At 41.9% G+C, this 13832-nt stretch overlaps 1 protein-coding gene across 1 annotated transcript in view; it reads right to left on the bottom strand.

The window, feature by feature from the left end:
- The window catches only part of SLC9A7 (solute carrier family 9 member A7), a 131627-nt gene that overhangs the window by 114682 nt on the left and 3113 nt on the right, over positions 1 to 13832 (bottom strand). Inside the window, exon 3 of the mRNA XM_044911617.1 lies at positions 13670 to 13829. Coding sequence (XP_044767552.1) covers positions 13670 to 13829 — 160 coding nt within the window. The remainder of the gene's footprint in view (positions 1 to 13669; positions 13830 to 13832) is intronic.

Below are 13832 nucleotides of genomic sequence, written 5' to 3'. Positions count from 1 at the left end.
CACAAGGGAAGTGGGGTGGCTATATTACCTGACAAAATAGATTTTAAGTTAAAAAAGTATTACAATGGACAAAGAAAGATACATATTGATAAAATGTTCAATCCATCAAGAAGGTACAGCAATTATAAACATATACATACCTAAAAATGGACCCCTGAAATATACGAAGCAAAATCTGACAGAACTAAAGGAAGAAATAGTTCTATAATAATAGGTGGAGGGGCGCCTGGGTGGCTCAGTCATTGAGCGTCTGCCTTTGGCTCGGGTCATGATCCTCAGGGTCCTGGGATCGAGCCTCGCATCGGGCTCCCTGCTCAGCAGGAAGCCTGCTTCTCCCTCTCCTACTCCTCCTGCTTGTGTTCCTGCTCTCGCTATCTCTCTCTCTCTCTGTCAAATAAATAAAATCTTTAAAAAAAATAATAGGTGGAAACTTCAATAACTATTAATAATATATAGAAAAACCAGACAGAAAATCAATAAAGAACTAGAGGACTTGATGAATACTATAAACCACTGGACCAAACAGACACATACAGAGCACTCTGCCCACCAAGAGCAGAGTACACATTCTTCTCAAGTACATATGTAACATTCTCCAGGACAGACCATAACTTAGGTCACAAAACAAGTCCTAATAAATTTAAAGAGACTAAAAATATACAAAGTGTCTTTTCCAATCACAATGGGATGAACTAGAAATCAGTAACAGAAGGAAAACTGGAAAACTCACAAATGTGTGGAAATTAAGCAATGCACTCTTAACCAATAAGTCAAAGAAGAAATCATAAAGGAAATTAGAAAATAATTTGGGAAAAATGAAAACAACATAATGTACCAAAAGTTATCAGATGCAGCAAAAACAGTGCTCAGAGAGAAATTCTTAGCTGTGTCTACATTAAAAAAGAAGAAAAGATCTCAAATCAGTAACTTAACTGTATACCTGAAGGAACCTAAAAAAAAAAAAAAAAGAAGAGCAAATCAAACCCAAAGCTAGAATAAGGAAGGAAATGAAAAGATTAGAGAGGAGATAAATAAAATAAAGAACAGAAGAAAAAAATCAAGAAAACCAAAAGTTGATTCTTTGAAAAGATCAACAAAACTGACAAACTGTAGCTAGGGTAACTAAGAAAAAAAGAAAGAAGACTCAAATTACTAACATCAGAAATGAAAAAGGGGACATTACTATCAACTTTACAGAAGTTAAAAAGATGATAAGAGAATACTATGAATAACTGTACACCAACAAATTGGGTAATGTGGGTGAAATTCACACATTCCTACAAACGCACAAACTATCAAAACTGACTCAAGGAGAAACAGAAATTCCGAATAGACCTATAACAATAAGGAGAGTGAATCAGTAATCAAAAACTTCCCAACAGAGAAAAGCCCAGGACCACATAGCTTTATTGGTTAATTTTACCAAACATTTAAAGAACTAACAACAATCCTTCTCATACTCTTCCAAAAAATTGAAGCAGAGCAAATACTTCCTGACTCTATAAAGCCAGCATTACCCTGATATCAAGGCCAAATACACGACAAGAACAGAAAACTACAGACCAATAGTCCTTATAAATACAGATGCAAAAATCCTCCACAAAATACTGGCTAACCAGATTCAGCAGCACTTTAAAAGAATTATACACCATGATCAAATGTAATTTATCCCAGGAATGCAAGGTGGCTCAATATATGAAGGTCAATCAGTGTAATATACCACATCAACAGAATGAAGAAAAAAACCCACATAATCACCTCAATTGATGTAGAAAAAGCATTTGACAAAAAGAATACCTTGTCATGATAAAAAAAAAAAAAAAAACAGTAAACTAGATATAAAAAGGAACTTCCTCAGGGATGCCTGGGTGGCTCAGTCTGTTGAGCATCTGCCTTTGGCTTGGGTCATGATCCTGGGGTCCTGGGATCGAGTCCTGCCTTGGGCTCCTTGCTCAGTGGGGAGCCTGCTTCTCCCTCTGCCTGCCCCTCCCCCAGCTTGTGCACGCACACGCATGCTCTCTCTGACAAATAAATAAAATCTTTTTTAAAAAAGGAACTTGCTCAAAGTGATAAAGGCCATATGTGAAAAAACCACATCTAACATCATACTCAATGGTGAAAAACTGAAACCTTTTCCCCTAAGATCAGGATGAAGACAAGGATGCCCACTTTCATCACTTCTATTCAACACAGGACTGGAAGTTCTAACCAGAACAATTAAGCAAGAAAGGGAAATAAAAGGCATCCAAATTAGAAAGGAAGAAGTAAAACTATCTCCATTTGCAGATGACATGATCTTATACATATAAAACTCTAAAGAATCCAAAAAACTGTTAGAGAAAATAAACAAATTCAACAAAGTTGCAGGATACAAAATCAACACCAAAAAAATCAGTCATATTTCTATACACTAGCAATGAACAATCTGAAAAGGAACTTAAGAAAACAATTTCATTTACAATAGCATAAAAAGGAATAAAATATTTGAAAATAAATTTAACCAAGGAGGTGCAAGAGTTGTACACTGAACTACAAAACATTGCTGAAAGAAATTAAAGACCTTCATGGACCGGAAGACTTGAAATCATTAAGATGACAATACTACCCAAAGCAATATAGACTCAATGCAATCCCTATCAAAATCTCGGGCGCCTGGGTGGCTCAGTTGGTTAAGCGACCGCCTTCGGCTCAGGTCATGATCCTGGAGTCCCGGGATCGAGTCCCGCATCGGGCTCCCAGCTCGGCAGGGAGTCTGCTTCTCCCTCTGCCCCTCCCCACTCTCATGTGCTCTCTCTCAAATAAATAAATAAATAAATAAATCTTTAAAAAAAAAAAATCTCAATGGCAGGGTGCCTGGGTGGCTCAGTCAGTTAACTGTCTGCCTTTGGCTCAGGTCATGATCCTGGAGTCCCAGGATTGAGTCCCACATGGGGCTCCCTGCTCAGCTTCTCCCTCTTCCCTTCACCCTGCTTGTGCTCTCTCTCTCTCTCTCTCTCACTTTCTCTCTGTCTCTCTCAAATAAATAAAATCTTTTAAAAAAATCTCAGTGGCAGAAATGAAAAAACTCATCCTAAAACTTTTATTGAAAATTAAGGAACTTCAAAGAACCAAAATAATCCTGAAAAAGAACAAAGTTGGAGGACTCACACTTCCTAATTTCAAAACTTGCTACAAAGCTACAATAATCAAAACGGTGTGATACTAGTATAAGGATAGACATAAAGACCAATGGAATAGAATTGAGAGCCTAGAAATGTGCCTTCCTATCTATGGTCTACTGATTTTTGACAAGGGTGCCAAAACCATTCAATGAGGAAGGGACAGTTTCTTCAACAAATGGTGCTGGTATAACTGAACATCCACATACAAAAAAAAATAAATTTGGACCCTTACCTTATACCATATATAAAAATTAATAGAGACCAAAAACCCAAATTTAAGAGCTAAAACTATAAAGTTCTTCAAAGAAAACACAAAGAAAAAACTTTATGGCATTGGATTTGGCAAAAATTTCTTGGATAGGATACCAAAAGCATAGGCAACAAAAGAAAAAAAAATAAAGTGAACTTCATCAAAATTAAAGCCCTTTGTGCATCAAAGGACACTATTATAGAGTAAAAAGGCAACATGAACTAGGAGAAAGTATTTACAAATCATATATCTAATAAGAGATTAACATCCAGAATACATAAAGAACTCCTACAACTCAACAACAACAAGATTTAAAAATGGGCAGATGACCTGAATGAACATTTCTCCAAAGAAGATGTACAAACAGCCAATAAGCACATGAAAAGATGCTCCACATCATTAGTCAATAGGAAAATGAAAACCAAAACCATAATGAGCTACCACTTCACAAGTACTAGGATGAATACAAAAAACAACAACAGAAAATAACAAGTATTGGAGAGGATGTGGAGAGACTGGAACTCTTGTGGTGGGAATGTAAAATACTGCAGCTGCTGTGGAAAAGAGTTTGGCAGTTCCTGAGAAAGTTAAACATAGAATCACCATATGACCCAGCAATTTTACTCCCAGGTATATACGCAAAAGAATTGAAAACAGGGGCCCAAACAGATACTTGTGTATCACGGCAGCATTATTCATAATAGCCAAAAGGTGGAAACAACCCAAGTGTCCAGGAACTGATAAATGGATAAATAAAATGCGGAATGGAATATTACTCAGCCATAGAAAGGAATGAAGTTCACATACATGCGATGACACGGATGAACCCTGAAAATGTTGTGCCAAGTGAAAGAGTCAGATTCAAGTAAGTCAGGACTCAAAGTGTATGAATACACTTATATGAAATATCTAGAATAGGCAAACTTGTAGAGACAGAAAGTAGATTAGAGGATATCAGGGAGTGGGGGGAGGAAGGAATGGGGCATTACTGTTTTAATGGGTACAGAGTTTGAGGTGATAAAAAAATTTTTTTGGAAATAGTGGTGTGATGGTCACACAATTTTACAAATGCCATTAATGCTAGTGAATTGTACAGTTAAAAATGGTAAAAATGGAAAATTTTGATACATTATTTTGCCACAATAAATTTAAAAACCACCATGTGGCTTATCAGCTAAATACACAATTTTTTGCAAACATATACTCACTTATCCCTTCGTTCTCCTTCCTGAAACAGCTTGCTGTGATTCAGGCAGATGTTTTCACACATACAGTTTTCCTTCTCAGAAACTTCACAGCCAGCGTGAATCTGAGGCATGAGAACTTGAAGGATCTTTAATGCTAAGCAGTGTTACCAGCACCTTATTTTTGTTAGACAAAATAGAATCCATTAAGCAAATATTTCCATGGCACCTACTGTGTGTCTGGCACTATTCTAGAGACAGAAGAGAGCAGTAAACAAAAGATGGATATGCCTGCCTACACTGCCATTCAGGCTGATGTTCTCATGGATTTCGGAAGCACTCTCGACATCGAGACAATGACATGCCTGGGAGAACCAGCGTAGGAAGAGCAGGGAAACCTGGGAGCTCGACAGGCCAAGCTCCACCTGCCTCCCCACCTCTGCGATAGTGACGTCTAGAGATTAGAGAGCTTTTAAGCACCTGCTCCCACCTGAGAAGGCCTGGCACAGCCACTCTGAACATCCTTTGATGGTTTCTCTGGGTTTTCCCCGGTAACAACCGGTAGCCTTCTGCCATATTGTCTTGGTCAGGCCAGCTCTAACAAAGTACCAGAGACTGGGTGGCTTATACACCACAGACATTTCTTTTTCTCACAGTTCCGGAGGCTGAAAGTGCAAGATCAGGGTAGGAGAATGATCAGGTCTAGGGAAGTTCTCCTTCTGGGATGCAGATTGCTGACTTCTCATTGCATACACACATGGTGGAAAGAGCGCTCTCTGGCTCTCTTCTATCAGGGCACGAATCTCATTCATGAGGGCTCCATCTTCATGACATCATTACTTCCCAAAGGCCATAGCTCCTAATACTATCACACTAGGGCTTAGGATTTCAATATATGAATTAGGGGAGGCCCAACCAATCAGTGCATAACACCTTTGGGATGAAAACAAACAGGTATTTTGGCTCTACTTGGATCCAAGGGCCCGAGGCCAATGTAGCGTAGGAAAATCCAGTCTTCCAAATTGGCCAGCCTCACTCCTTGCAGTGGTACATTGGAGTTTGGAACCAAAGCCCCAGCAAATAATAAAAAGGAACACTTTGCTTTATCTTATACTCTGGGCATAGATTTCCCGCGGAGACCCCCCTGGAACCAGGTCATAGGGGCAGGATCCACATTCTGCTCTCTCCTGGCCAAACACATCCTGAACCATATTGATCTCATCCTTTAGCAGACTCCCACTTACCAATCTCAGACATATGGCCTAAATAAATGTGCTGCTAAACCTAACTTTCAATTTCTTCATTTGGCAAAATGGGACCAACAATACAGTCTTCATATATTTGATGTGAAGGTTAAATGGCTTGAAGTATGCAAAATACTTAACACTGTGCCTGGCTATCATAGCAGGTACTCAAAAAACAGTTGCTATTTTTCTACAATTATTTAATTACAAGCAACATGGTGAATATATTTAAAGGGTGAAAACAAATACTCTACAGCAATGAGTTTCAAATTTCAACTTAAAAAACAAAAACACCACAACCCTACTAGGGGCACCCGGGTGGCTCAGTCGGTTAAGCACCTGACTCTTGATTTCGGCTCGGGTCATGATCTCAGGATTGTGAGATCAGTCCCCACCTCGGGCTCCGTGCTCAGCACAGAGTCTGCTACATATTCCCTCTGGAGCACTCCCTTTGCCCCTCCCCCTGCTCATACTCGCGCTAAATAAATAAATAAATAAAATCTTAAAAAAAAAAAAACCCTGCTAATGTACTGAAACACAGATTTGTGAGTCCCACTCTGAGATACTTAAGTCTGGGGCCAGACCCGCTAGTTCTAACAAGCTCCTGGGTGATGCCGACAAGTGTATCGAAACAACTTCACAAACTCCAGATGAATATACTGTCCTCAAACTGGATTACTTACAAAATTTAGTTTCTCATCAACAACAACAAAACCGCATGCAAATCCCACAACTTCCCTTTTCTGGATTATGTGTGACAAAGGATTCATCAAATACTGCATCAGAGATTGGCTTAGCTGCTCTCCAAACCTGTTCCTCTTGCCTCCAGCTAGACTATATCTCCCTGCCTCCATTCCAGTTAGATGTGGCCTCATGACCAAGTTCTGTCCAACAGAAGCAGGCAAAGCGATGTGCAACACTTTTAGGCTTAGCACAAACTCTTCCCCATGTGATCCTCTTTTCCTTTCCTCATTCACTGGCTGGGGAGGGAGGGTTCCAAGGCCCCAAGGGATGTGGAAGCCACAGGATGGAAGGCACCTGGTCCCTGAGTGAGCACATGGAGAACCACCTGCCAGTCTCTTGCACTGGCCCATGACATGAGTTACAAATGAACTTTTCTTATGTTAGGCCACTGAAATTTGGGGCTGGTCTGTTTTAACAGCCAGCATTACCTTAATACAAATATCCACACTGATGAAAAGCCAAGTAGCATGCTTTAACCAAAAGAGAAAAGCCTCCTAACACCTATTCTCTTGCAAGTGGAATAGAGGCAATTTTTCAAAAGATATGTGAGCTTTAAAATCAAACCAAAAAATTAAAATTAAGAAGGCGTTACTGATTCTCAAGTCATGAAAGCCTCACATCAGCTCCTATAAACTAATGTCAAACAGCATTACTCAATGTCAGCATTTAAGGAGAGTAACAGGTTGTATACAACCTCACCTGTACGTCCTTTCAGGGAGGAAGTTTAACAGGTTACCAGCTAACAGGTTAACAGGGAGGTTAACATCTTCCCCAATCTTCTATATAAATAAAATTTTCAAAACATACGAAAAAGTTGAAAGATGAATAAAGAGCACACCCTTTCACCCACCACCTAGATATACATGGTATGTGTATTTTTTTTTTTTTTGACTGAACTTTTTGAAAGTAAGCTGCATGCGTTAGGACTCATACATTTGACCCCTGAATACTTTAGCTTACAACTCCAATTAATATGTACATTCTCCTGTATAACCTCAATTATCTCACCTAAGAAAAATAACAGTAATTCCCTGATGTCATCTAACATCAAGCCGGTATTCAAACATCCCTGATTGTCCCCAAAACATTTTATAGCTTATTTCCATGAACCAGGAACCAGTCAAGTTTCCTGTGCTATGACTGCGTATGCTTCTTTGGTCTCCATTAGCTTAGAACACTGGCTTAGTCTGCTCAGGCTGCTAGAACAAAATACCGTAGACGGGGTGGTTTAAACAACCAACATTTATTTCTCACGGTTTTGGAGGCTGGGAAGTTCAAGATCAAGGTGCTGGCAGATTCAGTGTCTGATTAGAGCCCTCTTCCTAGCTTTGTGGATGGCTGCCTTCTCCCTGTATCCTCACATGATAGAGAGACAGGGAGCTTTGGTCTCTTCCTCTTCTTAGAGGGGCACTAATCCCATCATAGAGGCTCCATCCTTGTGAGCTCATCTAAACCTAATTACCTCCCCCAAACCCCACTTCCAAATAGCATCAACCTTAGAGATTAGGACTTCAACAAATGAATCTTGGGAGGTACAATTCAGTCCATAACAGACACTTAACCTGTCTTTTTGTTTCCCTTGACATAGACTTCTTGAAGAAACCAGGACGATGGTCTTGTAGGTTACCCTGTGTTTTGGATGTCTAATTGTTTTCACATGGTATTTGATAGCTTGTTTCTCTATCCCCTGTATTTCCTGTAAACTGGAAGATGTGCCTAAAACCTCAATTCAATTTAAATAAAACATTTGGAGGATGAATACTACATAGGTGAAGCTATATGCTTCCTACCGCATCTCAGCAGGAGGCATGTACTACTAGATAGATAGTTCCACAAGGATCAAGGATAAATTTGAGGACTTGGATATAAGATGGTGACTGGGGGACCTCTCCCCAGATACCTTCTTTCCTCTGCGAGAGGCAAGCGATCTGTGGCGCGATCCTTGGCACCGTTTAAGTACCATGTACCCCAACAACCTCTCACCTACGGCTTTGGAATTCATTGAAAATCCTTGTCTCCATCACTGAGGGTTGTGAAATGGTGATTTTCGAATTACATCATTCCAAAAAGGTTACCTTCAGAAAGTTCTAAGAAACACTTTCAGGAAATGTCACTTTCTCATTTTAAGATTCATTTTACTTCCATTTATTACTTTTAAATAACTGCAAGTTTTCTTTATGCCTAGACATTCCTTTAAAAAGAACATCTTAATATCCAAGGAAAATGCTAACACCTGTGTTCTCTTAGTTTTAATGTATTTTTTGCTACATGAAAGTTGCTTTATTTTTCAACAAAGTTTCCATTGCAAAAGTAATGTGTCAGTGTCATAGAAATTTCAAGCCATTCAGAAGAGTACAAAGGGAAAAAAGTAACACCTCCCCTCCCACTCTCCCAACAAATGGTTCTACAACAGCAGGATAACCACTGCTAAGTAAGTTTGTATCTGCTTCCAGAGAAGCATAAATCATACATAAATGTGCGCACATGTTTATGTGCATTATATAATTTTTAAAGAATAAATGAGATGATACTATGCAGACTATTCTGCGCCTTGTTGTTTCTCCCCACAACAGCGTGTGTGGGTGGCTGCACAACACCTCTTTTTTACCAGCTGCATAGTATTCCTTGGCAGGAATGTGCTGTAACTTAACCAGTCCCTTCTTGAGTATTGCCCCTTGCTTCTGGGACAACAAATATTGCCATCTATGTAACGTGCTAGTGTAAGTATTTTTGAAGGACACAGTCCAAGAATTGAGACTGCTGCCTAAAAGAGTAGGGTAGGTATGTTGTAAATTTTTTCTAGGTATTAACAAATAGCCCACCCCACCCCCCCAAAAAAAAAGTCAGTGCCGCTCATCCCCACTAACTGAATGCTGATGCATTTTTAAATTACAGCAGACCTTTACTGAATGAGCCTCGAGTAGCAAAGCTGACCAAAGAATCACAAAGTCTAAAGTGAGAATGAGAACGAGTACTTACCAAGTGTTTATCAGCCACTGCACTTGAGCTTTACAACGTCTCAATAATACACTAATCCTGTGAGGTGAGTGACACTGTCCCCGTTTTTTGAAAAGAGGAAAGCGGGACTCAGAGAGCTTACCCAATGTTATGCAGCTTTATAAGTAACAGAGCCAGCATCTGAACCCAAGGGATGTGGTGCCAAAGCAAGCTGCCCCAAACTGGGGCCAAAGTGAGGGGCTCTTAAAAAAACAAAAAAGAGGGCTCCCAATTAACCTTGGTTAATAGGGTGGCTCCAAAATGTTCACTCACACAGAGGCCCAAATGTTCACTGTATGCTACTTCAAAGGGCCATATTTCCCCTGTGAACCCCCTCTCGGGCCACGCTTAGCAATTCAGCTCCGACAAAGCAACAAGGAGCCCACGGTCCGCGGGACCCGGAGGGGCTGACCAACACATACTTGGAAAGCTGATAGGCGTGGAGGAAGCGAGAGGCAGGTGGTGGGCTGCCAGGGCCAAGCGAGGTATTTTGGACCTGTATCAGTTGTCACAAAAACAGTACGGGGAAAGTGGGACTAGCGCACACACGAGAGAGAACCACAGTGAACTGACACAGTCTGTTGATACCACCTTTCCCTGCCTCCAACACTTGCTATTTCTGCTGCACAGATTTGCTGGGCCCAGGAACTTTCGGAGGGCACTTAGTCACGTACAGGGGCAGACAGCTGGGAGCTCCCTGCCCTGACAAAACAGGTTGCCAGGTAAGCTCCCAGTCCACTGCTGTGCACAGCTCCCATCACAGGGCGGGGGGGGGGGGGGGGGTGCTTTCAACGTCCCTGGAGGAGAGTCTGGTCTGTGGTCACCGGCCCTTACAGCTACCTGGGTCTGTTGTCAGGGAGGAGTGCTTGTAACTGTCCCTTGCCATTTAAATGTTGAGCATTCACAGTGTGTCTCTTACTGTCCTTGGGTCCTCTGCATCTAAGCAAGCGCTTAAGATGGGATCTCTCGGTGTGCGTCACTCCTAGTAAAACACCAACTCTTCGCCGGAGATAGTAAAATAAAAAGGACGGAGGGAAAGGAAGGAAAATCTCTTTCCCCTTTCCTGTTTGGTCTCCATTCCAGGCACAGGGCTCCAGAAGTTCCATGGGTACAATCAACAGTTGAAAGGTCACAGAAAATGGATACCGTAATATAGTTTAAAATGGGGGAGAAGTGGGCATCAAACTGGATTTGAGGAGCATCTTAAAATGCCATCACAAATGCCACAGAATGGAGGTGAGGACACGCCAAGAGGTAATTCGGCTTCCATAATTCAAAAATCGGAAAGCACAAAAGGGTATATGGTGATGTTTCCCTCCCACCTCATGTCACAGCCCACCTAGTTCCTCTCCAGCAAAAAAAGCCAATGTTACTAGTCTACTGACTGTCCTTCCAGAGATATTTTATACCAGCAAACTTATATAATCACAATTTATTTTAATATGGCTATATATAGTTACTTATCATAACTTATTATAAATATTAAAGCTTTCCCTTGGAGATTAAAGTGCCACTTAAATATTTTTAAAGGGGCAGAAATTAACATTTTTTTAAATTTCAAAGAGTTTTGAAACTTGCAGTTGAACTCTTCACTCATAAAAACTTACCAACATTTAAAAATGAAATTGTTTACCTCCAGAAATTAAGTTGGGCACCCGACACCCAGCAGATACTTAACAAATGTTTCCTTAGGTCTTTTTGTCCTTTATTACTCAGAGGCAACAGGACAATTACTCACTTCCTCTACTGATATCAAGAAATGAAATCTGTTTTCTTACTATTATTAGCAAAGAGAAGTCCTGAAAATTTGTACTATATTCGCTTAAGTGTTCAAAGATTTTCATACTGAATTTTTAAAAATCAGAATCCTTATCCAGATAGCCCCCAAGAAATAATGAATAATTAGCTAATCAAATGACATTAGAATTCAAATGAAGGGTGTGTGTGCGCTAAAACAGAAGACTAGATATCCATGAGACAGAGAACTGTTTTCTCAGTTACAGGCAAAATATTCACATCAAAATATTAATATCTGGCAGAACCTCGGACATTGCATATTGACAAACTAAATTTCTTAGTATATTTCAAAGTAACACTAAAACCGAAAATGACACAGAATGTTATGAGATGATGTTGCCTTTTCTGAACAATCATCAATCAAACCAGATTTCAGTACCACAAAATGACACGGTACACTGCAGCAGGGCCCCAATGACTAAAAGATTGAGATGAGTTTAAAAAGTATATAATCAGCACAGGAAAATTCCACTACTGTTTGTAGGCCTTAAGATAAAGGTGACTGAGTTCCTAAGAACATGGAGTACTCCCTCAGAAAAAAAATATTTTTAAATCCTCATTTTCCATGCGCTCGAACGTGTATTTATGAGCCTGTCCAGTCTACCTTCTAGAAGTATTCCACACTGTGCTTTAATGAAATGGATCTAGAGGCTATAAAATAAAAATATTTTCATGGTTATCTATAGACATGGAAGGGTAATCTTCATTTGCATTCTCTCTCATAGTCAGCCACCTGAAATGACAACATGCTTCAACTCCCCACCCTGCTAGCTGCTCAGTAGGCCTCCTAGCTTACCTGCAGCCTTGGCATGAGTCATTTGTCACCCACTGACACAAACCACAGAGCTCAAGAGTGGCCAGGTATCGAGGCCAAAGTTTGAGTTCACATCTGTAATTTGCAATAACCAAACTCAGTCTTAGACCTGGTCCTGTTTCAGTGACAGATCTGTTTAGGTCTCTACCTCTTTAAAACTAGAGGAATCCTGACAGCACTTTGTAACCTTGGAGGCCATGAGCCTGGGCTGTCAACCACCGATCAAGAGACCCTAGAAGCAAGGCCCAGGGCCAAGGGTAATTTTCACATTAAAGATTCAGGTTTCTGCTTTCCATCCTTTATCAAGGAACCCTGAATGGAAATTGAATGGAGAGATCCCTCCAGTAAAAGTGATGAAGTAAAACGTTCCCTACTGGGAATAGTCATGAGGTGGGCTCATCTATTTCCCATATGAGGATGCCCACCTGGGCCTTAACTCTGCTGAATTCAATTCAAAAAGAGCATACCTGTTTCTACTTTGGAGTCATAACGGGAGGGGGTGTGTGTGGCGAGAGGGATGATTCAGATTACAGCTAACTGACATCCATGTAATAACGGAAGATTTGTGCTGACCACTCTGCGCGGAACACAGCGTGTGTCATTAAATCCAGAAAAGGAAGGTGGCATCAGCCCACCCTTCACAACAAAAGAACGGCTGACTCCGGAGTTAAAACCACTCACTACTTTTCCTCTTCATCCACTTATAAACGGATCTTCAAAGTCATGTCCATGTTAAAATCTGAAGAACACAAAGGCTCCTCTTCCCTTGGAGAAGCCAAGTACCTGGGTATAACGTCCCACCTGGACAGAAGAGCGGGAGGCGTGCCCATATACCCGACTAGGCCGGATCACGGCGGTGGACCACTCTGGATCCGGGACCACGCTCACCTATCACAGCGCTTCAGGCTCCGACTTTATTAACAAGACACCCGGGAACATAGGTCTCAGAAGTGGGCGCTCACCCAGGTTGACCATGGATGTGCGGCATCCATCAGGCCCCGGCCGCCCATACCCAAGCCCAGAAACCCTAAGCCCTCGCCCCCACCCTCACTGTGGCCTGCTTCTTGGGGTGACGCGGTCCCCAGGGTAGTCACCCGCCGCGGCACACAGACCCTGTAGAGCTGAACTAGGGCGGAGGTGGGGGCGGGGGGCGGGTGCGGAAGCGCGATGCGGGGCGGGGGGGGGGGGCAAAACAGAACCCGGCGGACAGAACCAGGCCACCTCTGTGCCTTTCATTTTCCTGGCTCCCCAATTAAGAAACGTCGAAATGGGCTGGAATTCTTTTTAACGGTAAGAGAAAGCCAGAAAATGCAGACAGTTGACCTTGGGAACCAACCCCGTGGCAGCGGGAAACGGAAAAGAAACACGTTGGCAAGTGAAGGGGGAGCGCAGCGCAGAGCGGGGCGGGGTCCGGGGGAGCGCAACGGCCGGGCGGCCGGAGGGGTGTCGGGGTGGTGGGCGCGGTAGGGGGTGCTCACCATAGATCATGGCCAGCCCCGTCTCGTGCAGAAAGCGCACCCGGCGGTGCTTGAAGAGCCAGATGGTGAGGATGGTGAGCGTGAGCAGCAGGATGAAGGTGAGCAGGCTCACGCTGTCTTGCCGGTGGCTCTCCTCCGCCTCCTTCTCCGTGGCGAGCTCCTC

Source organism: Neomonachus schauinslandi, chromosome X (genome assembly GCF_002201575.2).
Source record: "Neomonachus schauinslandi chromosome X, ASM220157v2, whole genome shotgun sequence".
NCBI classification, from domain to species: domain Eukaryota; kingdom Metazoa; phylum Chordata; class Mammalia; order Carnivora; family Phocidae; genus Neomonachus; species Neomonachus schauinslandi.
This window is presented reverse-complemented; position numbering and strand designations above follow the sequence as displayed.